At 41.8% G+C, this 24,557-nt stretch overlaps 1 protein-coding gene across 5 annotated transcripts in view; it reads left to right on the top strand.

Moving 5' to 3' along the window:
• The window catches only part of RNF144B (ring finger protein 144B), an 89,154-nt gene that overhangs the window by 49,708 nt on the left and 14,889 nt on the right, over positions 1–24,557 (top strand). For 4 of the 5 annotated variants that reach the window (XM_015275952.4, XM_046927488.1, XM_004939623.5 and 1 more), the window contains 3 exons: positions 280–468; positions 13,632–13,736; positions 20,413–20,473. In XM_015275952.4, coding sequence (XP_015131438.1) covers positions 304–468; positions 13,632–13,736; positions 20,413–20,473 — 331 coding nt within the window. In that variant the 5' untranslated portion in view covers positions 280–303. The remainder of the gene's footprint in view (positions 1–279; positions 469–13,631; positions 13,737–20,412; positions 20,474–24,557) is intronic. The other variant, XM_418918.8, reaches the window with a different exon arrangement.

Below are 24,557 nucleotides of genomic sequence, written 5' to 3'. Positions count from 1 at the left end.
AAAATACTGTTGCGTGCAACATAAGTAATGTCTAATCTATGTGATTTGTGTTTGAATTTGATGATAAGTGCCCTGACTGATATGTTTAATGCCAACAAGGTAGATCTTCTCTGAGAATACAGTCCAGTTCAGGTCTTTTGGGGTCTTGGGCTCACTGGCACCAAGATGACAGTAGTACATTTTGGTGTGTAGGAACTTTCATAAGCTATAAGTTCTCAGATAAATGAGAAGTAACTATGTGGCCTGTGGGATGCTTCAGCTCTTGATTTGTCTTTTCAGGCAGAGGGGACAACTGATGAGAGAATGGGCTCCGCGGGGAAGCCTAGCCCTGATACCATGACAGCTGACAAGTCAGAAGCTGGAGACTTAGCTCTGGAGCCCCTGCTCACTTGCAAGCTATGTCTCTGTGAATATTCCCTGGATAAGATGACCACTCTTCAGGAATGCCGCTGCATCTTTTGTACATCGGTAAGATCTAGCAGCACCTTTAAGTTACAAGAGCAGAGTAATGGGAGATAGATAGAACTGCAAGATGGGATTGCTTATATCCTGCTAGAAGTGCTATCTCTAGGGGATAGGGAATGCTTTCCTAAAGAGCATTTGGTATTAGTCTCTCTTGCTTTATCTAGAAGATTTGTCTGTTATTCTGCTTTTAATAATGTGCAGCTCTAACAGATGTTCCCATAGCATACAATAATAATAAATCCCAGTAGTAAATGGGAAAAAAAGATGCATTTTAAGACTATCAGAGAACATACACCATCTATATGCAGTCAGTATTTATTTCTTGTGAAGCAAAAGTCATCCTATGCTTGTGGTTTTGTTTCCCTGTTATTTTCTGGGTAGTCATAGGCCTTTTTGTCCTTTAAGTCCTAAACGTATTTTTTTAAGGGCAATCAGAAAACCTAAACAAAAATTAATCTTAGCCTATTGAACCTTTGCCTCTGCAGTCTATGCTGGAGAGAAATTGCTGAGGTCATGCATTGCCTATAGATGTCAGTGAGGATTTTGCATCCTGCAAATTCAGATCAAATAAAGCTGGTGGAAGTGATAAAGGCTGAGGTTGAGTGAGCTCATAAAAGCCCTGCAGATATTAGTGCTCTTCTGGTTTCTTTGTCAGCATGGGAAAATGAACCCAGTTTCTCTGGCAATAGTGACTTTGAAGTACCTGACTAATGGATACTGGAGGCAGGTCAGAAGTCACAGTACAGAAGGTTTTTTGTTTTGTTTTAATATCTCCAGAATAGAAGTATTTATTTTTTAACAACAAATTGTGGGTAAGCCTCAAACAAGTACTTTAAAATTTTGCACTTGATTGTTTAAACTCAGGGAAGAAATGTGATATTTGTCAAGCCTGCTTGAGTCAGAGCATCTTCATTTACACTGAATTAAGATCAGCTGAAGCAGGATAAAAATAATAGAATGGCTTATTTTGGAAGGGACCTTAAAAATCATCTAGCTCCAACCCCCCTGCCATGGACAGGGTTGCCACCCACCAGATCAGGCTGCCCAGGGCTCCATCCAACCTGGCCTTGAATGTCTCCAGGGATGGGGCATCCACAGCTTCTCTGAGCAACATGTGCCAGTGCCTCACCATCCTCTTACCAGCCTCCACCTGGACATAGAGCTGTTGAGAGCAACTTTCTGCCTACAGCCATCCAACCAATTCTTTGTCCAGCCTTCAAATCCATATGTTTCAAGAAACCAGGATAAGAGTGCTTAATTGTGTTTTCAACCTGAAATTCAAGTAGTGTCTTTTCCATGTTGACTTCCACAAAACATTTCTATTCTTTAGTTTGTAACATGAGTTTTAAGAGAACATGCCTAACAGGTAGATATGAAGGAAGATACAACTTTAAATTTAAAACTTGGAAGCGTTGATACAAAGCAGTCTCTCTCTTTGAGAATTCACTGGCTGATTTACTAACATTAATAGCAGATGACTCTAACCTGAGTATTAGCTGAGCAGAGTAATCCCTGGCCCTAGGAAAGGGAGGACTGCCGAGTACTGTACCAGGCAGAGCTGAGTTCTCCACTCTTCTTAAGGGAGAGATCAGTGACAGCTGGGTAGGACTGCTGTTCCTACCTGTCCTCTGTTGATGCTGAACCTGCCACCTTGCATGGGTACCTCTCATACCTGGATGATAGCATGAAGTATGTTGGCTCTGAGTTTGGCTTTAGTACTACCATTACAGAGTGCAATCGTGGCTGTTTTGCATCGGTACTGACTTTGTATAAAGCTAGAGTCAGCCTTGGGTGAGTTTTGAATGCAGCTGCGTGAAGCCTTTAGACAAGCTCTGCTTTTATGAGTTGGCTTAATATGCATTGGTTGTGCTTATGCTCTGTGTCTACCCTTTGGCTGTTGTTGCCTGTTCTCCTCTGTCTTTCACAGTCACTTCTCACTTGTCCTGTGATCACCTTATCTGGCTGTGATACCAGGGACAGGTAGAAAAGGAGCAGCTCCTTTGTGCTCAACTGTTCTGCAATGAGTTGCTGCTCTTTGCTTATTTCTGCAGCTGACAGTGCAGAAGATTGGACTGGGCTGTGTCACTGCCTGCAGAGTGCTCTGTGCCTGTTCCTACTGACTTTCCTGTAGCTCACCATGTGTGCTGAGATGGAAACAAATACGAGCAAATACCAACATATCTTTGCTCCCAGAGATTCCTGCGTGCCCACAAAGAAATGCCATGCTATGTAATGCAAGTCGGTACACTGAACTTCGGTTCAGAAAGGTTCCTACAGAGATCAAGGGCCTCAAAAAGCACTGAAAGATTTTGTAGTGGTTACAAGGAGGAAGGAAGTTATAAGGCGCTTATTTAGAAGCAAGATGTGTAACAGAGGAAAGCTGTTTGATACCTATAGCACAGATCTAGTTGATAATCTGTGTCTACAGAGACACATGGATCTTAGAACCTTTAACAAAGAGGTCTCTGCAGGCTTTTAACTTGGCTGTATGCTTTTCCATCTTGATCTCAGCACTTTCTGGCTGTGTGAGTTGCAGTGATACCTTTAGGCAGCCTCCAAAGAGCAGTGGCAGAAGCAGCACCTCACGACAGAGTGCCTCAGTGCCAGGACTTGTGTGAAGCATTGCACTGGGCACAGCCTGCAGTGGCTGCTCTGGTATGCAGTGCCATAACTTCCCTCCCATTCATGGCAAGATACCTTCGTAATGCAATGTCTGTCTTAAAGGCTGTGTGAATGTTACCCTTGAGCTGTAGGATCAAGTCTGTATTATTTTTTGAGCTATCAGCAGTTCGTGTTTGCACAGCGTATTCTTACTTTGTATCACTAAGGTTAATTTTGTAGATCCATGAACAGTATTAAATTTGAAATTTGATAGAAGAGTACTTGACATGGACACGTATGTTCAATTCTACTAAAATGAAGCCACCAGGTTGGTTAACTTTTTGTTCTATTACGTATGTGTGGCCGTTTTTTGTTGTTTGTTTTGCCAAGTGTGCTGGTAGTTCTCTGTCTATGATTGTTTTCCACTACACCACTTTTGATCTTGGGAGTAATTGGAAATTGTTAATATATAAGCATCTGCAGGAGAGAGATTACGTCTGCTTTTCATTAGACTTTGTATACATGTAGACTTTGTATAGTATTTTTTTCAGCTTAGCTACACTTGTATTAAACATCATATAGAAGCTGTGTTCTGCCAAAGAAAGCTTTATTTAAGGAGGTGTATATTTGCATTTTAGAGGAAGGTTGCAATTAAGGCAGGAGCTTTTCACCTAGTCATAAACATTTTTACTCTGCCTGTTCAGAGAAGAGAAATCAGATGGCTTTGTATGATACAGTTGCCATCTCATTTGGTAGCCCAGTCAGGTCTGAGAAGACATCAACTTTGCATTTCTTATCATTTCATAGAATGTCTTGGGTTGGAAGGGACCCTAAAGCTCATTCAGTTCTAACCCCTCTGCTCTGTGCAGGGTTGCCACCCACTAAATCAGGCACCAGCTCAGGCTAGCCAGGGCCCTATCCAACCTGGCCTTGAATGCCTCCTGGATGGAGACCCACAGCTTCTCTGGGCAGTCTGTGCTGGTGCATCACCACTCTCTGAGTAAAGAATCTCCTACAGACATATAATCTCAGTCTTCCCTCTTTATGGCTTAAAACCATTCCCCTTTGTTCTGTCAGCATCGGACTTTGTAAAAAGTCGGCCTGCCTCTTGTTTATACTTGTTTCTTCTTAACACCTAACTTAAATCTCAACCCTTTCAGTTTAAAACCATTCCCTTTTGTCTTATCGCTATCTGCTCATGTGAAAAGTCGGTCGCCCTCCTGTTTATAAGCTCTCTTCATTATTGGAAGGCTGCAATGAGTTCTCCACAGAGCCTTCTCTTCTCCACGCGGAACAAGTTTAGCTCCCTCAGCCTTTCTTCCTGGGAGGGGTGCTCCAGCCCTTCAGCCATCTTCGTGGCCTTCCTCTGGAGGGCCTCCAACAGCTCCATGTCTTTCTTATGTGCAATATTGTTGCAATTGGTGTGAGACACCACTGAAATGCAAGATGAAGCACACCTTTACACACCCCGTGTTTTGGAAACAGCTATAATGTACAAAAATTCACTGTGTTTGGGCTGTATTAATTTTGAATGAAGGACTGATCTCTGTGGAGGGCTTAGCAGGGAAGCAACAAGTTATGTTTTCTCTGCAAAACTTTTGATGTCCTTTATATTATTCAGGTCGTTTCCTATGCCCATTAAACCTTTGTGGAGTGCCATGCTGCAAACACACGTTACTGTAAATGAATATACATATATAATATATATATTGCTTACGCCACATAGTTTTATACTATATGTCCCATTCAGAAAAGGGGGCATGTCTCATCTGTTCTCAGTACTACTTATCTTGTTTCATCTTATCAGTCATCCTTGTTGTGTGTTTGCAGGTTATCCTTCTTGTCTGCAGCACCTTCTGCTTGCCTTGTCTTGCAGCCTTGTCTTGCAGCCTTTTATTCCTTGGAAGCAACCAGCTACACAGGTCTTTGCTCCTTTGATCCCACTGCTCACATATGTACATAAAATGATTATTCGCTGTGCCAGGCTTTGCCATCAGGCTGTTATGAAATACAGTATTTTACTGCACTTCTGCCTGAATCCAAAGCAAAATAATATTTTTTTATATCCTGATTAACTTACAAAATTATATGTTGCCATACTTAGGCAAGTGTCAAAGGTGCTCTCGCAGTTTGGTTGCTCTTAACAGCATTGTTGTTAGGGAGAATGTGGTTTTGATGGGGCCTGTTGATGTGTTAGCTTCTTTCCTCCTTGATTGTTCGGTTTTGTCTTTCCCCTTTTTCCCCTCTCTTTCTGAAAACTACAGGTTTCTTATATGAGCCAGGTGAGCAATTGCACACTATAGCTTCACTGCTATTTACATGAAGCAGCAGCTTATATCCATCTTGTGTGTTATTTACTGGATCAGATTTTGAGATGCATAAAACAAAGTATAACAAACCCTGAAAGCAAAAGATAGTCTTAGGTGTTGACAGTACATGTTCTTCAGGACTAGCATGATTCACCATTCTTTCTCATCCAAGCAAATTCTTTGTTAGGTCTTGTATTTCCGAGAAGTGTGTGAAGTAACCGAATTACAAAATATGCAAAACAAATGCCATGGTGATCACCTGTTTGTTGTTTTGGTGCACACAATCCAGTCTAATCCAGGATTAAACTTCCTCCAACCTTAAAAGGAAAAGTCAACATGCAATGTTGAATAGAAGCACGGGTAACTTCTATCTTGAATATTCCACAAAGCAGGTGATCCGGCAGTGTTTGGGAGAACCCAATTTTCTGCTGTGTGACAGCAAGGCCAGGGTTCAGCAGAGGTAAAAAAGGCTCCTGTACTGCTATTGATAGCCTGGTGCCCTGGGCAGCTGCCTGCCTGCCTGGTGAGTCAAGGCCATGGGATTCTGCAGTCTCTGAGAGAGGAGCTGGCATGCTGCTGCTGGCTACATTTTCTAGGGGGGGGGGAAGGGGAAACCCTTCAGAAAGAGAATTTTCACCATTGTACTTCAACAGCAGGACACTCTTTTCTTGTGCCTTCTAGGAGCAGCTGTGTGCTGCCCTGCCTTCTTCTTCTTCAGGTGGGCTAATACTGACCTTTTGTCCTTACTACTGCGAGCCTTAGACTGCTTTTCCAGGGAAGGACTGGTGAGCTGTAGACAAGCTGATGTGAAGGATCAGCATGAACAACAAAAAACGCAGGAAGAAAAGCTTTGGAGCAGAGGAGATTGATTTGACCGAAGTCAAGGGAAAAGCAGATGACAAAGAGAATGGGATATCTGCTAAATTATGCATTATACTCAAATACTCCAGTGAAGGACTACATAGTAAAATTTATGAGTAAGGGAAAATGTGAATCGCCTTAACCTAGCAAACATTGGGTTGTAATGTTTCTTATCTTTCTCTGTGCTAACTTTCAAGAGGGGACTTCTTGATTCCCTCTTCTTTCACTTCTTTTCCTCATCCTAGGAGACATCTGCATGTGCTCATGGCTGCACTGTGTTCTCCTGTTCCTAAATAGCCCTTGTGCTGCAATGCCCCACTTACTTTATATAAAACTCACCTCAGATTGTTTTCTGTTTCCACTCATAGGTAAAAGCTGCCAAATTTTGACATTTCATTTTTTTTTTCCCAGCTTGACATTTGAAATGTTTCAGAATACCTTTTTTTTTTTTTTTTTAAGTTATAAAAAAGAAAATTCCCACGCCTGCTAATATTGGCACTGAACACTGAGCATTTTTTCATAGTTAAGATGGGTTAACAACTTCTTGCATGTATTTCTGGATAGAGAATCAGAAAGGCACAAATGTACCCACTGCCTTTTGGTGGATGCTACCGTTCAGGAAGGTGGGCCACATGTTCCTGAAGTCAGCAGGAATGGTGGCACCATGATAGTGGCCAAGAGGAGACTGGGGAGAACAGATGAAGAAGAGAGAACCACAGTGTTTCATCACAGCACTGTGTCAGCAAAGTTGGTTATCTCTGTTTCACAAAGGAAGAAACAGATGTGAAGTAAGCTGTCATTGCCTTAGAATAGTGGAGTGTCTGAGCCAGCCTGTGACATAAGCCTCATGATCACATCTGTTTTGAAGCTGTTGGTAAGACTGTGTTTGGTTTGACACAGATTTGTTTGCCAACAGTGTTCACAGCTGGTTGAGGCTTACAGTAGCGAGTTTTTCTAGTCCTGTTCTCTGGTCATTTTTTGTTTTGTAGTGCTGCTTTGTGGCAAAGAGTACTTGGTAGCTATCCTGATTTTAATGAATTGCTTCCATGTTGTGGAAGGCTATGTGTAGATTTGTTTTAGAATGTGTATCTGAGCAGAATCTACCACCACTGGCAGTAGACTACAGCAGATCCCTCAGACAGACTTGGAAGAGCCCCTTAAGAACCAGGTTTGTGGAGCAGCAGGAGACAATTATGTTCTGGTCCATCGTCATCTTTCTTTATTGATATTTTCACTTAGTTATGACAAAATAAGATGCTTGTCAAATCATATTTTTCCTCTGCTTCCACTTAGCTACAAGATAATACGCCATTAGGGGCTGAAAGGGATTTTTTTTGTTCACTTTCTTTTAAGCATCTTTGTCAGTAAAGCTTTTTTGTGACCTGATTTATCCATTTGATTATATCCATTTAAAGGTAACTTCATTTATTGCTGCATCTGGTCCTTAGCTGAAATACAGATTGAGCAATAAAATAACTTGTTTTATTGGTGTATTTTTATTGTACTTTTAACAAACTCTTGTTGATTGGAAAAGCCCTGTATTTTTTTTTTTTCCCCCAAGCAAAGTGCAGATGCATCCAAGCTAATTGACAACAGGATAAATTTATCTGGTTTTAAGACCTGTTTAGAAGTGCTTGACAGATTCCAGGAGTTTGATTACTACACGTTGGAAATGGGTGGTCCGTCTTACAGATTGAATGTGCAGAGGTGCTTGTCATGACAATTATGAATGTACTGTTAATTTGTTAGAGTTCTGTCAAGTCAATAATACATATAAGCTACATGACTATAACGTTGTCATGCGTATGCACTGAAAAACAGGTAGCATTTGTAAATAAGAAAGAAATGAGAGCTATGTCTTGTTAAATAGAAAGTGCATGAATGCTGCATAGAACTGAAGTGGCTGTTATCATAAGATAAAGACACTCATGGCCTCTGGAATGCCAATCAAAGAGTTATGTCTTCTTTCCATATACAGTCTTTTTACTTCACCCTTCTAATTTTGAGTGTAAAAAAAGACCAAGGCTAAAAAACCCAAACTCAATACAGTTTTGGGGACTTAAATCTAGGAAGGAGATTTAACGTATTAGATCAGTCTTGTGGATGGGAACCTGAGGTTTTCTTAAATTTTCTGAAATTGAAATTGTCTTTCAGTTATTCATTAGTAGGAAAGACTTTCTTCTTTTTGTAGAACATTTTAAGTAATTTTTTTCATGTTCGTGTTTAACATAGCTCATACTCTAGGAGGGGTTACGAAATACTCTAGACCTGCTTCCCCCTTCCTCTCTTTTCCACTGTTATTGTGATGTTTAATTAAAGAAAAACACCCTTCCTTATTCTGTATCAACTGCTGCATGGTGATCAGCAGCAGTATCTGCAACACTTGGCAGGGAAATAGGCCAGTGGACTGTTCACTGGAGGAGGAACTTGTTGCAAGATCATACCCAGACAGCAGTGGTCAGTGGTTCAATGTCCAGATGGAGCTAGTGCTGAGTGGTGTCCTTCAGCGGTCTGTACTGGGACCAGTGCCCTTTAATATCTTTGTCAGTGACATCAGCAGGGGGATTGAGTGTACCCTCAGCAAGTTTGCCGATGACAACAAGCTGTGGGGTGTAGTCAGTACACCTAAGGGATGGGATGCCATCCAGAGAGACCTAGACAAGCTCAAGCAGTAGGCCAAGGAGAACCTCATGAGATTTAACAAAACCAAGTGCAGGGTCTTGCACCTGGGTCATGGCAGGCCACACTAACAGTACAAGCCAGGGGATGAAGTGATTGAGCACAGCTCTGCTGAAAAGGACTTGGAGATTCTTGTGGATGGCAAGCTGGACATGAGCCAACAATGTGCCCTTGCAGCCCAGAAGGCCAACCGTACCCTGGGCTGTACCAAAAGATGCATGACCAGCAGGTCGAGGGAGGTGATCCTGCCCCTCTGCTGTGTGCTGGGGAGGCCTCACCCTGGAGTACTGTGTCTGGATGTGGACTACTCATTACAGGAGAGACATAGACCTGTTGGAGTGCGTCCAAAGAAGAGCAGCAAAAATGATCCAAGGCATGGAACACTTTCCCTGTGAGAACAGGCTGAGAGAGCTGGGGCTGTTCAGCCTGGAGAAGAGAAGGCTCTGGAAAGACCTGAGAGCGGCCTTTCAGTATCTAAAGGGGAAGTATAAGAAAGAAGGGGATATATTCTTTAGCAGGGTCTATGATTATAAGACAAGGGGAACTAATTTTAAACTAGAGGAGGGAAGATTTAGATTTGATATAAGGAATAAGTTTTTTACAGTAAGGGTGGTGAGGCACTGGAACAGGTTGCCCAAAGATATGGTGGATTGCCTGTCCTTGGAGATATTCAAGGTTAGGCTGGACCAGGCTCTGAGCAACCTAATCTGGCTGTGGATGTTCCTGTTCATTGCAGAGGAGTTGGACTAGACTTATAAAGATCCCCTCCAACTTAATGTGATCTTCTGATTCAGTTTTTCTTCTTGGCCATCCGTCCGACTTTCATAATGCTACCTGTTCAGTTTTGCCATATCACATACACAGTTTCCTTCTGTGCTTTAACATCCAAACCAATGATGCTGCCTGCATTTAGGCAGCTGAAGTGCTGTGTGCAGATGGCAAGGTAATAGAACATGTCAGGGTACTTGAAAAAGTAGTATGTAGGAATGACTGAGATCTGTCTTTTGTCTCTGGTAGAGAGATTATGAGAAAATGGCTTTGAATAGAAACATAACATTTTGCAGTGAGAAGGATATAATGCCTTTGCCACATCATTACCTAGAAATGTAATACTGAAATTACACTTTCAACCCATTCTTAAGTTAAAATGCAGAACTGTTGTAAAAATAAATGCATATATGTTGCATGTACTATAATTTGATCTAAGTACTTTACAGGCCTTAACCTACTAGATATACTCATGAGAATCACTTTTTTGAAGCAGGTAAATAGACACTGACTTTATTTTATTAAATGACAGAAGGTGATAGCCTGAGAAACAAAAACATCTTAATGTGAAAAACAATTTTTTGCCTCCAAATGCTTAGAGAGCAAATTCTTTGAAAAAGGTAACATTATGTATTATGAGTATTGGGCAGAAAAAAAAAAAATGATTTGTAGAACTATTTCCACTGAAGTTGACAGTAGTCCAGCAGGAGCAAAACTTGACTGGTGAAGTTGGATCAGCACCGAAACCTTCTGTTTAAGTGTACCAATTTTTACTAGTGGAGTGGTATTGTTACATTTGAATCAATCGCTCTTCCTTGATTGCATCAGGATTTTATATAGTGTCCCAGAACTCAAATATATTGTATGTGACATAAGTGCTTGGTGGGCAAAAGCTCAGTGAAGATGAGCTTAAACCGATCAGGGTACAGTTGGAAGTACGGGAGTTAAAATGCCTTTGATTGCTGTCTACCAATTTTTTGATGGAACAAATGCAATGGAGCCAGACCTCAGATTTCATCTGTACACAGTAGGCTGTAAACCTGTTCTGCAAGACCTCAGTGGGTTTTTAATCCTGCTGCCTTGACCATTCTGCCTTGACTACGTGAGGCATTTGTGGAAACCTCACTTGCTAGTGGGAAGGTGACTTGATTGGGCCATGAAAAGCACAGCTCTTCATGTCAGAAATTCTCACCAAAAGCCACAGGTCCTGTGGTGCAGCTTCTCCAGCCACTGACTGCTCTCTATGCTTGTACATCACTACACAGTGGTAAGTTGGTGAGGGTGTAAACCCAAGGGTGTCAAGGCCTTGGAGTCCTTGAGGTGATTTCTTGGGCGTCAAGATGAAGATCCTTTCAAGGAACTCTGGTATCACAGAGTACCTTCATCCTACCTGCATTTTGTAGAGCGACTAAATAGCATATGTAATCTGTTCAGTTTTTTAGACAAAAAGCATGAAAAAATAGTCTTATCATTTTTGCATCAATGTAATGAATTCTTCATAGTGTAGGAGAACATACTGCTGAGAAAATGTATCCCGGTTCATTGTATAAACTGTGAATCCTCTTTTGGTCACATATACAGTTTGTAGGTCGGTTCAGATACTTTGCCATTTTTCAACTAAGTAGCTAAATTAGCAGCTGGACTGTAAATAAAGTGAAACCTCTCTAAAAAGCAGTCTTGCTGTTAATGTGGAGATGTACTTTAAATTTCTAGTTATTTTCCAGTATCTTTTCTATTTTTTTTTTCTTTTCTGCTAACTTGTGACAGAGGGAACAAGAAGTTCAAATGTTCGTGTACAGATTTAGGTAGAAAGCTTAATCCTTCAATGCTAAGTGTTAAAAGCTTCCTATAAGTACTTCCATCACCTTTTTGAATTGCTTCCAGAATACATTCTCCAAGCTCAGAAAATCAAGGCAGAAGATATAACAGCTATAAAACTATTTAAAATGGAGGTTTTTGGTGAAGTTCCGCGGCACTGCACAGATCTCTTATGAAATCCATCCAAATCACCCTCTATAAGCACAGCACCCTCTAGAAGTATTGCAAGAAGGCTTAACTTGCTATCCTCACCTACAGTCAAGTGGTGAGTGAGAGAAGGAGAATCCCCATGTGTTAAAGTCCCTAGAAACCTCTGTTCTCCTGGCTTGGTGTCCCTAGTGGCTCAGATAGAGGATGTAGAAGCTGAATACAAACCCCGTGCTGTTGTTGGAAGCTCCCTAAGCACTTCCTGCCCATGCTGGCAGGGGAGGTTAAATGTCAGCACGCTGAGCTTCTGTCCTGGAAGTCTAAATTAAGAACAAGCCCGTGGGCTGCTGCTAGGCCTGCAGGAACTTCTCAGCCTTTGTCCCTGCTCTGTACCCAGCTGACCTGAGCTGCCCCCGAAATACAAATCCACTGCACCACGCTGTCAAAACAAATTACTCAATATCAGGCAGCACCGCAGAGGAGACAGAAGGCAGGATCTCAGTGAAAGTAAAAGGCTGCTCTCTCGTGCTTGTTAAGGAACTAAGGCAGACTAAACACTTCGTCAGGAGCGGAACTTTTCCCCTTCCCCAAATGTTGCCATAGGACTTGATGCAGAGGTGATCGTCTCTTATGAGGAGAGGGAGCGAGACATGAAGAGCCCAGGTACCTAAAGAGCCCTGTTCCTAAGCTTGGCAGATCTCAAGAACCTTACACTTTGATGTATTTCCTAAAAATGGTCAGATATTTAACCAGGAAAGCCCAGATTAGAAGTCCTAATGACCCATTAGGTCAGAGGCATTCAGTGCTGCAGCTGGCCTCAGTGGACAGGAGCAGGGAGGGAGAAAAAGAGCAAGGCAACAGAGGGAAGAAGCCAGCAGAACTGATGAGCACAGGTTTACCATGTGGGCACATAATAGATCTGTGGAGAACAAAGCTTCCTTAGACCTGCACTCATAAATCAAGTTGGTTTTCATTTACACTAAACCATGCAAGCTGATACCAAAATATGCCAGAAATCCACATTTTGTTATTTTGTTAGCAGTGATTTTCAATTTACTGTGTGCTCTTTGATTTTGTTCAAGGAGGTGGTTGTTTTGTTTTATTTAGAAGCGAGTTCACTTACTTGCCTGTGTACTTTGGAGATAAAATTAGAGCACCGTGCGTCAGTTCATTGCCCCAATTCTGCTTCATGACTTCAGTGAAGGTGGTCTAACATGTTAAGTAGACAAAAGAGTTGTGGAGCCCTAAGGTCCAAATTACATGCATTTGAAACTGGCGTGCCAAATAAAAGGTGGGGAAGCAGACGTTGGAGTGGAGAAGCCTGCCATTTTTGTGTCATTAAACAGTTTGAAACGTTCCTAAGAAGGCGTCCATGCTGAAAATAGACTTAGAACTCTTTCTGAATAGACCAGAGGCTGATGATAGATCATAGTAAGTCATGGAAGTTTCCTGATCTCAGTGGAGTCTTGAGAGGGAGGAGAGTACTGATAGCTGCACATCTTGTTGGGCAGATTATAACCTCCTGTAACCTAAGCCTCCCCCTTTATGGAGCTGAGAACAGCAGCCTCTTTCTTGTAAACGAGGTCTCTACAATGGAGACTGCTGACTGAGAGTCTGAATTAAGAATGCGGGAGGAAAGACAAAAGAATGAAGCCTGTTTAATTAGTATGAAGGATCCCTCTACATAATCTACCAAACTCGACTGAGCAGAGTGTAGGAGTTAGCGCTGAAGGGTCTGACTTGCTGATTTGGATAAACGCAATGCTCAGCAGATGAAGTCACACGTAATTAATTGCTCTGTGTTGCATTCTTTCCAATGTAATGACTTGTAGCATTCACACTTATAATAATTGATGTTTTCTGTGTGCTGAAGCTTCAGGACAGCCAATTAAGGCAGTGAAAATGGTAGTCGTGTGGAAGTTCTAGCATTGCTATGCTACCAACATATGGGCTTCTAACTTCTTTTTCTTTCATTATTTCTAGTGCCTGAAACAGTACATGCAGCTGGCCATTCAAGAAGGTTGCGGTTCTCCCATCACTTGTCCAGACATGCTCTGTGTGAACCATGGGACCCTACAAGAAGCCGAGGTATTAACACTTCTTTCTCCTTTTTTAAGCGTAAAAACCCCAAAGTTCTTTTCTTCATCTACATAATAAATATGATCATGTACTTTTTCCTCCCTTTAATTACCTTTAATGAGCTTTTGGCAAGAAGCCTGACTGACAAGAGCTACTAGAAACAAACAGATGTTTTTCAAGGGTTTTGCTCCTTTTTCCCTCTGTGCCTTGAGGAAAGGCTTAATTGGCATCCAGACAACCTCTGAATTATCCGTGCAGGTGACTTAACCAGAATACCTTTTATCCTATAATTGCTGAGCCTCCATTAGTGTCGTCAGTTAAATCAGATTTGATATGACTACAGACACTACAATTCCAGCACCTCTTTAAACCCAAGAGCAAGAACACAAACTGATTATACGCAAAGCCAGAACGTTTTCTTCTGTGTTTATATTGAGCTGCAACAACCAGTTTGTGGCCCAATATAAATACATGGGACGGTAAAGCTGTATTGAAGGAAAGGTATCTGCACAGCACTGGGTGGAAGTAGGTCTTAAGAGAAGAGTGTCTTATTTCCCAGGGCAGAGATGGGAGAAATTGAGAGCTCAGAAGCTAAATGAGATTTGGGCACAGCTGTTTGCACATCTGGCACGTGCACAATCCCCCGAGTGACATGAAGGTTCAATTTGAAAGTTGGAGGCAGAAAACTGGAGGGAAAATGTAGCTTTAGACCTTGCGCTCCTTAGGGCAAAAGGATTCAAGGGGCTGTAAATGGCCCCTACAGGGCTTCCTAATGGACTCGCAGCAGCCCTCAAACAGCCTTCTGGCTGACTTAGAGCTAGTGTAAAGTTTCTGAATTGGGCTTGGTGCCAAACCCGTAACATGGGGAGAAGCTGCTGACTGGCTGGAAGCACACATGCCAGCTATTCTGCTCATCTAGAAAGCAGTATAAAACTGTGGGTAAATCTGATGCTGCCCTGCAGCTATTCTTGCTTGCCCTGTGAGCCAGGTAAACCCCTGCTGGGCAGAGGAATACAAGCAGAAAAGAAGGACTAAAGGCTTTTGGCTTGTTTGGTGCATTCTCTCTGCAATTGTGCACGGGAACAAAACCAAGGAGAATCAGGCATCCATCTCAGAGCTAAAGAAAGGCAGTTTATTATCTTCTGCATTCCCTTAAGCTCTGTTTATACAGGTGGCATAACTGTGCTAGAGATGTATAATTCTGTTCAAATGCAATCAGTGACAGCACAGTTCCTTGATAAATGTGACCTGGGGTCTTTTCTTTCAAAAATTTTTGTGCTCTGCAGTAAAAGCTGCAAGATCAGATCATAGTAGCTAAGCTGTTTCTCACAAATATTTGAGACATGGTTATTTTCTGCTGGGAATGCGATATTAAGTAGCAAACTCAATTCCATTAACTATGGGATGAGATTTTCCTTTGGCCAAACCCAGCTATTGTGGAAAGAACTCAGCTGTTTCCATTCCTCTTTTTTTTCCTCTTTTTTTTTTTCTTTTTTCTTTTCTGTAGATGCAGAGAGGACATAGCAATGTCTTTCCCACCTGTTGCACCAGACTGAAGGCAACCAGTGTTTATTGAAAATGCTGTTTTTAAAGAAAACGAACAAATGCTGGGAAGAATTCTGCACTGTTAAACTAGGGTTATGATGCTATAGGAATTATAAGAACATATTTCCCATTAATAAGCAGAAGGGCACTCCAGGGTATGTATTAATGGACCATTAGCTTAATCCTTGAGTGCTTTTTGGGACTAAGGCAGAATGACCGAAGTACCTAAACTATGTGTTAGTGTCTGGTGGACGAATTGATATTCTAACACTCCCTCTTGCCAGCGCTCTTGAAACACAAACCATCTGCTTGAAAAGCAAACAAGTCCCCAATCTGGTTAAAGCAAACTGCTCATGTATGAGGACTGCTCCAAAAGTAATGCTTCCTGTTTCATTATGTTGGCCCACGACATCAGAGGTGAATGTTGGTGGTATGGCAGTAGAGGTTGAACCTTCCCACAAATATTCTGATGCATTTTGTTATCGTATGTGAGATAACTGCAGAGGGGCAGTCTGGCAAAGTGACATCTGACATGGAAGTGCATCCGAAGCAAAGGTGTGCCATTTCCTCCATGTTGAAAAAATGGCACCTATTAACATTTATTGATGTTTGCTGAATGTTTCTGGAGACCGAACAGTGGATTCAAGCACAGTGAGGCGGTGGTAATCTTGTTCATCACTGGTGAAAACACATAGCTAACAGTGGTGGCTGCGTTGAAAAAGAGTGTTTTGTAGCTGAGAATTTGCTCTATCAAACAGTGTTATTGTGCTCTTTGTAGCTGTTGGAGTTTCCATGGAAATAAATAAAAGGCATTACTTTTGGAATGACCTACATATTTTACTAAATACTTTCATAAAGGAAACCTTAGAAGAAAACCAATAAAGCAAGAACAGCTGAAATAATAGATTATCTCTATGAATAATCTGCACGATTAGGCTGCAAATTACGTATGAGCATTCTGTGTTCTTTTCTGTAAAGGCTGTTCCATGTGGAAACGTGGCCTTCAAAAGCTGTTATTTAAAAAAAAAAAATCCTTATTCAGATGGTGCAGAATGTCTTTAAATGTGGCCATTGTTTGGCACAGAAGCGCAGAATACAGTCACACTCTGAAACTTCAGGCGTGAAGGTGTCAGCCTTCTTGTCTCCAGAAGGTCTGGGTGTTTGGCCTCTGGCAGGTGAAAGTTCCTCAGCAGGACAGTGCCATGAGAAAAGACATAACCCTGGCAACCACTTTCTCACCTGTCCAGTAGCGTATACTTTCAAGCTACTTACATTTGTGCATTTCAAAGTTTCTCTTTTGGTAAATGTTTGTGTATGCAAGTAGGCATTATAGCTTCTTCTGAAAGTGTTCTAGCTGTTGCCTGTACTGGGAAAATAAATAAGTAAGTAAGTAAATGGGTCTTTTTTTTCTCCTGTGTTAGGATTGTGAAAAATGTATTTTTCAGATCATGTCCATTCCAGACTCTGTTCTGGCTGATGTTGAGCAGGTGCTGCTACAGTATAAGGAAAAAAAAACAAACAGATTATCGTTTAATGGACATGCTGCTAAATTGGTTCCATACTTTGGGCTAAACTGTGTCTAATTATGTTAGTCAACACAGTTGTCTTGTTTGTTTTTCAAATGCCTTTTGCCCTATCCTGCATAAGGGAGATAAGGTGAACTTAGGCATAATTTTAAGTGAGGAAAAGCCTTTCCATTGACATCAATGGGTTGAGTTTTCTTCAGTAAGGAAGCTGAACAATTTATAATGAAGCTTATAAGCAATTTATAATATGTAATAGTTATGGAAGATTATTTACTACTTTCTGTCAAGGTCTTTATTCAAGGTGTGTAGCGTTTCTTTAGTGCTTTCTATCTACCTACTTAAATGCCTTCACGGTGAGTTAAGAACGTTTTGTCTTCTGAGCAAAATTCATCTATTTCTGTTGTTCAGTACTAAATTATTTGAGCCTTTTGACTGCTCTGAACTTGATTCTGACACATGTGCTTGTTGTGTTGCTTTTGAAAGATGAGGGCAAAAACTCTGGTTAACGTTTTAAATGTGTCATACAATTTCTTCCCGTACTTGTCATGAAGAAATGAGCAAGTCTGAATAATTAGAATGTGACTTTGTAAAACAGCTAAATACTTCAGTGGTGTTTAGGGAGTAAAGTTCTCATTCACAGAATATGAGAGATGCTGGGAGTTAAGGCTCAGCTTTTGGTGAACAAGAGCATTTTGTCTCTGGACCTCAGAAGAAAACATGTCAGGTTTTTTTCTTCTTAAAAAACTTAAGTCGTTTGAACTAGAAAGTTGTACCTTTAGATACTTAAAAAATATGTTTTCTGAACCCCCTGATTTGTTCTGTGTTTATCATAACAAAATCTAGCTGAGACTGGTGTGTTCCCTGCCAGTTTTTTGTTCTGACAAACGGTGCATTCAAATAGAAGGAACTGTTCCATGGGAGTGCTTGAAATCAAATATAATCTTAGATCGTATCTTGGCCTGTTATGTGATGGTAGCAGCTGCTTGTATAGCTTGCTTTAAAGTAGAAAGAAATGGGTGTTGATGGTGGGAAGGCAATGGTTTTGGCTACAGATTCTTTCAAATAGCTGGTTACACCCAAAAAAAGATCGTTTAAAAGCAATCTTGTTGGACAAGATGTTTGTCCTTTTGCACTCTAAAAAGTACAATAAACGAAACTGCTTTGGATTTGTTCCCAGAAGTAGAAGGTAGAAGGAGCATCTGATACTGATGCAGTCCTCTTCAACTGTGCACAATTCTTCCATCTGGAATACTTCTGTCTCTCTTGGGAATTCACTCAGTTGATTTAATTGGAACCGTTAATATCCCTAATCTAAATAAAGGGTAATTTATCATGTTTTGAAATGGTTTTACTTGGTGCAAATGCAATCACCAGTGTAGGCTGTGAATCGGTACTATGAATCAGGTCTTGAGTGCATTTGACAGCTTCCAGTGTAGTACTCACTGGGATAATTTCTAGTGTATTGTGCTTTGCTGTTTCTGATGCCATGTTTTGCAGCTCGTAGGGCTGCTGCCAGTGATCCATGTATGTGTAATCTAATTGAATTATTCTTGTGCAGCAGGCAGTTGGGCTTTCGTGTTGCCTCATGAGTTCAGTGAGGAGAACAGTACCTTTGCAGTTAGTACAGTTTCTATTTCTTGTCCCGCCATCTGCGAGACTACCTGATCTACACCAGTGCTAACCTGGCAGAGGGTTGTCAGCACTTTGCAAAGAGGTACAGAAATGGGATGGTGTCCCAAATCTTAGAGTTCTTTTCTGTTGTATTCCATACACAGCTGAGCAAAAATGCCATCGAGCGTCAGTTTAAAATACTGGTTTTATTTTTAATTTGAAAATTGGTTTGCATTCTGCGAGAGGTGATTGAAATGGTGAAATGAGGAGGAAGGTGAGAAAATGTTGACCTATCTTTTTCAGGGTCAAAATTAAAATTGTGGTATGTGTTATCTACTTACATCAATCCAAGAGGAGTAAGTGTGAGAGTCATTTTGTGTGTATGTATCATTAAATGAGCTCCTTGATGGAGAAATTAAGTTAATATTTCATGATTAAACCATTGAATATGGTAGCTGATTAAGAAAGGAGTGAGCAGAATTTCTAGCAATGAGATTGAACCTCCATACAATCTCCCTGCAAACCACAGCCCAGCTTAAAACCGTTTTGAACTCTTAGCAAAACCAAGTGCTGCCTCTGTGAGTGGAACTTCAGCAGAGATGGGCAATGCAGCCCTTTGCAAGTGTTTCTTGGTGCTGCCGGTGTAAGGATCCTTCCTTGCTGTGCATCTGCTAACATGGAAAAGGGAGAAGCACTTGTCCTGCTGAACTCTCCTCTTGTGGCAGTATTAAGGCTTGATTCATATGGGTGTGAAAGGAAGTAAGATCTGTTCAGTTCTCTTTATTGCCTCCCTGCATATCCTTTGAAAGCCTGAGAATAGGTGGAGCAGGGAATTCTGTTTACCACTGTGGTAACCAGTGTTCAAAAGCAGGGAAGTTGTTCTGCCTTGGCCCTTGCTTACTGCACTGCCCAAGTTACAAGGAACAGTCTGCCCCTATGTAAACTGAACTCAATTGCAGTGCTTTCATTTTCCTTCCGTTGCTCTTTTGACTTGCATAGTAATAGCACCTCTCGTTATTGTACCATACTGGGCAGTCCTTTGGGACACTTGGCAAGGGTTCAACTGGAGCCTTTTGTGGTAGTGAGCCTTCAAAGTTTTGCTTTTTGCTATGGGTGTTCTTATTTCAGGTGGCATCTGCTGTTCCTATTGAGAACTGTCAGTGTTCTGATGCTCTGACAAGAGAACTTTATGTTGCTTACAAAGTATAGAAAAACAAGAAAACTTATTTCAACTCCTGCCGGTCTGATAAGTCTCACATCAAGATCTTTTCAGGAGAAGAGAGTCCTAGCCTCTCATTTTCTTCATAGGTTTTTATTGTAGCTTTAACTTAGTTTTAAATAAAGATTGTTGTAAAACTTGTCATGTAGCATTTCTTGCTTCACTGGATAACTGATTAATTTCTTAGCCTGAAAGAGGAGATGTCTTGATGTGCTCACATTCTTTTAGCGCTTTGCCACCTGCTGTGTGGGCAGTTTGCTTCTTCTAAAGCTCCCTATCCTCTGTTGAACCCAGTGTGCGAGGCAGGGCAGGGGAGGGTGTGTTTGGGATGGACTCCTGAGTAGGGCTGAGACTGGTCTGACCCCTGCCATAAAGACTGGGAGACGTGCATGAGCAGCCATTCATTTGGCTTGTGTTCTTGTCCATGAACAATGGTTTTCGATTTCCAAGGCTGGCTAATTGTCACCTTTAGATACATTAAACAAACATGAAATAAAACTTTATAGTAAATGTAGAATCTATCCACAAAGAAGGCTTTCCTGTGCATGGTTAGAAGGACCTGGGTGAACTACTGGGCTATGTGGCTGAAGTAGGGGAGATCAAGAACTCCTTTACGCCTTGGAGATGGAAATCTAGGTATGGATGAGTCTGGTGGTAAAAAGCAAGAAGGAAAAGAAGGTGAATTTGAGAGCTGGCTCAAAAGAGCAGAGAAGTAGAACAGGGTGTTTATTTTTTCTCAAGTCTCTAATTGTTTCTAATGCTTTTTCCTTGTTTCTCATTTCAGATTGCCTGTTTGGTACCAGTTGACCAGTTTCAGCTATTCAAGAGGCTGAAATTTGAACGTGGTATGAACCTCTTCAGTTTCTGTTACCTTGGTTTTTAAAATGTCAGTGGAAGCAGCAATATTACAAACTGTAAAGCACTCTGCCTTAAGACAAAGCCCACTGGGTAAATTAAGGAAGTGGTGGAGAAAGTATCATTATATTGAAATTGCTTAACTGCAATCATTAAGTCCACAGACCAATTTGAAATGATTTTGGTAATGCATAATCAACAGAGTGGCACCTTACTGAAATATCATCTTTTTACTCAAACTGGTGGGCAGCACTAAATTCTGTCACCCTTCCTGCAATATGTTCATCCTGGGTCCTTGAAGCATTGGTTGTACGGGGAGAAAAGTGCTGGTAGAGTTAGACAAGATGCCATAGACCAATGCTCTGGTGCAGAGCACACATGATCCTTTACTAGGGGATCTTCCAGTTTGGGGATCTTCAAAAATTCTGTGAGAGACAGACCCTGTTGTCTGATAGGAACTTCTGCAAACATCCCTAGAAGAGAATTTTTTCTCACAGACAAGCCTTGCGTGTGTTCCTCTAGTATTTTTAAATTTCTTCTGGGGGATAATTGGTCCCCTCATTACTGAGTAAGGGCATATAAATAACACAGTTTGAAATTGAAGGTCAGAGGTGTGCCAGAGGTCAGCATTCTGATTCAGGAGCAGGTCCTAGTCAAGGCTGAAAAAGACACTTGCCAGTCAGAAAGGTGAAGTCTCACAGTGATTTTAAAGACTGACACCAACTGGAAAGCCCCAGTTGGAAGCTGTAGTATTTTTCTAAGTACTCACACCATGGTGGTTTGCAGAATAGCGTATCTGGGACTGGTCTGCCCTGATTCTGCTTGTCTTTCTTCTAAAGACTATATTTTTATCATCCTTTATATGCATGCTTAGATGCAGATGAATTGGAAATATGTATGAAAATGCAGAGTTTTACATTAATGTACATTAATGCACTTTAAAAGATGATCCAGTAGAAGAGTATGTGGGTTTTTACTGAATCTCATCTGGCCTGAAGTTCAGTGAGATGACCGTGAAGCACAAAACCAGCAAAATGAGTACACCCAAATATACCCCAGAGTTCATGGGCAGACACAGATTGTAGCTGTGGTTTGCACATACTTAGGATGAAAATTAAAAAAAAAATCCCAAGAGCAGCTTTCATTTTTAGAATCTATCTCAAATTCTACCTTCTTCTTTTTTACTCTTAATTCCTTAGGAAGTCCCTCCTGTTCATAAGCCAAGCAGTGACTTGCCTACAGACCTAAACAATAGAACAGTAGAATTCAGAGCTTATTACATCAACATATTAAAGAAAGAGAGGCATTCTTGAAATGCATTTATCTGTTTTATATAAGATCTTTTATTTTAACTGAAGACTGTGAAACTAAGAATTTCCTGGTATCTCTTCCTCTACAACCAACCAAAGCTGAACTCGTGATCTTTTGTCCAACCCCCTGTTACATCTTGTTTTTGTTTCTTTTTTTTTTCATTGCCTCCCACAAAGAGAAACCTGAAAATTGCCTGTTTTTTAAATCCTCCTTCCCTTTTCTTTCTTGCATAAGTCTTACAAATCTTCTCCACACCTCTACTTCCTCTCTTCACATTTCTAAGATCTGTCCTTTCTCCTCTATGATGAGTAAAACAGGTTTAAACTGAGCCTCTTGGCCTTGTCTGTTCTTAGCAATGAAGCCAGATTACTGATAACTTAAACTGTAGCCTGGCCACCAGCATTAATGCCACCCAGCAAGGTCCTTTTGTATGTCTCAGGTTTAGCACTGCCCCTAGGGCTGGCCTTTCTAGAGTCATCAGTTGAACCTGGCTGATTTGCTTCTGCTGGCCTGAAGCTGTCTTCTCAGACTTGACCCCAGCCCAGCAATGCTGGCCTGATTATCTTTTTCTGAATCTAGCAATAAGCCTTGCTGATGGCACTACTGGCACCAGTTTCTGACTCTGGGATTCCTGACAGATGAGATCTGATCTGTGGCTTGTGTTTTCATCAGCGTTTGTACAACCTAGCCATTTTCAAATCTCATGATATGCAAAAGCTGGGTCGCTGCTGTCTAGCCCTAATCTCTCTCATGGTCTCCTGCCAGCCACAACCACTACGTACCTTTGTGAGCCACTCTGACACCAGCCCTAAGGCAAACTCAGTGCGGCTCCTTCAACTGACAGCAAAAGTAGTCCCTTGGTATTTGTGTTCAGCCATAGGCCTTTTCATGAACTTCAGTCAGGATGCGGCCAGATGGCCAGAGCTGATGTCGGCCAGAAGCAAAGCCAAGTATATCTTCAGAGGTCCATTAAATCATTGGAATTGCTTAATGACAGAGAACATTTCAAAGAACTGCAAGATGGTGTAATAGTAGCATTGCTCTAATCAGCCTTTTGGGGTTTCTTAGATAAAGAAAATTTTCATGTGAAATATTTTGAGTTCCCTTTTCTTCCTGGTTTTCAGTTTTCCTTCAGACCAGGCATTGGAAACAGCTAGTTTGAGTTAGCTAGGGTTTTTTTTTTTTTTTTTGCAAAGTTGTAAAGGTGGATGGGAAAGCTAAAAAAGGAAACTTGTGAATGTATATAAGGGATGTTAAAACCTGTAATAAAGGATTTGGATCGGTCACATCTGAGTCCGTGCATCAGATGCTGCACCATGATTCAGGTGGAAACTATCAGTGACTTACTACTTGGCATGGACTGCCACAAGTCCATGGGGCCAGATGGGGTCCACCTGAGAAAACTGGTGGAGGTGATTGTCAAGTGGCTTTCCATCCTCTGTTAGAGTTCCAGGTCAACTGGAGAGGTACCAGAGGGTTGGCGGCTTGCCAGTGTGACTCCCATCTACAAGAAGGGTTGTAAAGAAGATCCATGGAACTACAGGCCTGTCAGCCTGACCTCAGTGCCAGGGAAGGTTGTGGAACAGATCGTCATGAGTGAGATTACACAGCATGTGCTGAACAAGCAGGGTATCAGGCCCAGCCAGTATGGGTTCATGAAAGGCAGGTCCTGCCTGATCAACCTGATCTACAATTGAGCAACTTGCATGGTGGATGAAGAAAAGGCTGTGAACATAGTCTGCCTAGACCTCAGCAAAGCCTTTGACACTGTCTCCCACAGTATTCTGGGGAAGCTGGTAGCCCATGTCTTGAACAGGTAACCTCTTTGCTGGGTAAAAAAAACAGCTGGAGGGCTGGGCCCAGAGAGTGGAGGTTAATGGAGGTAAATTCATCTGGTGACCAGTCATGAGTGGTGTTCCCCAGGGATTGGTATTGGTGTCTGTCCTGTTCGGTATCTTTACCGATGTGCTGGACAAGGAAATTGAGTGCACCCTCAGTAAGTACGCAGATAACACCAAGTTGGAAGGAGGTGTCGATCTGCCTGAAGGTAAGAATGCCCTTCAGACGAGGGCATGGATTACTGGGCTGAAGCCAATGGAATGAAGTTCAACAAGACCACATGCTGGGTCCTGCACTTTGGCTACAACAACCCCAGGCAGCCCTTCAGACTTTGAACAGGGTGGCTGGAATATTATGTGGAAGAAATGGATCTGGTGGTGTTGGTCAATGCATGGCTAAACATGAGCCAGTAGTGAGCCCAGGTGGCCAGGAGGGCCAACAGCATCCTTGCTTGTGTAAGGAATAGTGTTGCCAGCAGGAGCATTGTCCGATTGTCCCCCTGTACTCAGCTCTGATGAGGCCTCACCTTGAGTACTGTGTTCAGTTTTGGATCCCTCACTTCAAGAAATACACTGAGGTTCTGGAGAGGTCCAGAGAAGGCCAACGAAGCTGGTGAGGGGTCTCGATCACAAGTCTTATGAGGAGTGGCTGAGGGAATTGGGATTGTTTAGTCTGGAGAAGAGGAGGCTTGGAGGAGACCTTATCGCTCTCTACAACTACCTGAAAGGAGACTGTGGCGAGGTGTAAGTCAGCCTGTTCTCTCACATAACTAATGATAGGACTAGAAGGAATGGCCTCAAGTTGCACCAGGAAAGATTCAGGTTGGATATTAGGAAAAATTTCTTTGCATTGGAATGAGGTGGTTGAGTCACCATTCCTGGAGGTGTTCAAGAAATGTTTAGATATTGCACTAAGGGGCATGGT

This window comes from Gallus gallus, chromosome 2, assembly GCF_016699485.2.
Source record: "Gallus gallus isolate bGalGal1 chromosome 2, bGalGal1.mat.broiler.GRCg7b, whole genome shotgun sequence".
Lineage (NCBI taxonomy): Eukaryota > Metazoa > Chordata > Aves > Galliformes > Phasianidae > Gallus > Gallus gallus.
This window is presented reverse-complemented; position numbering and strand designations above follow the sequence as displayed.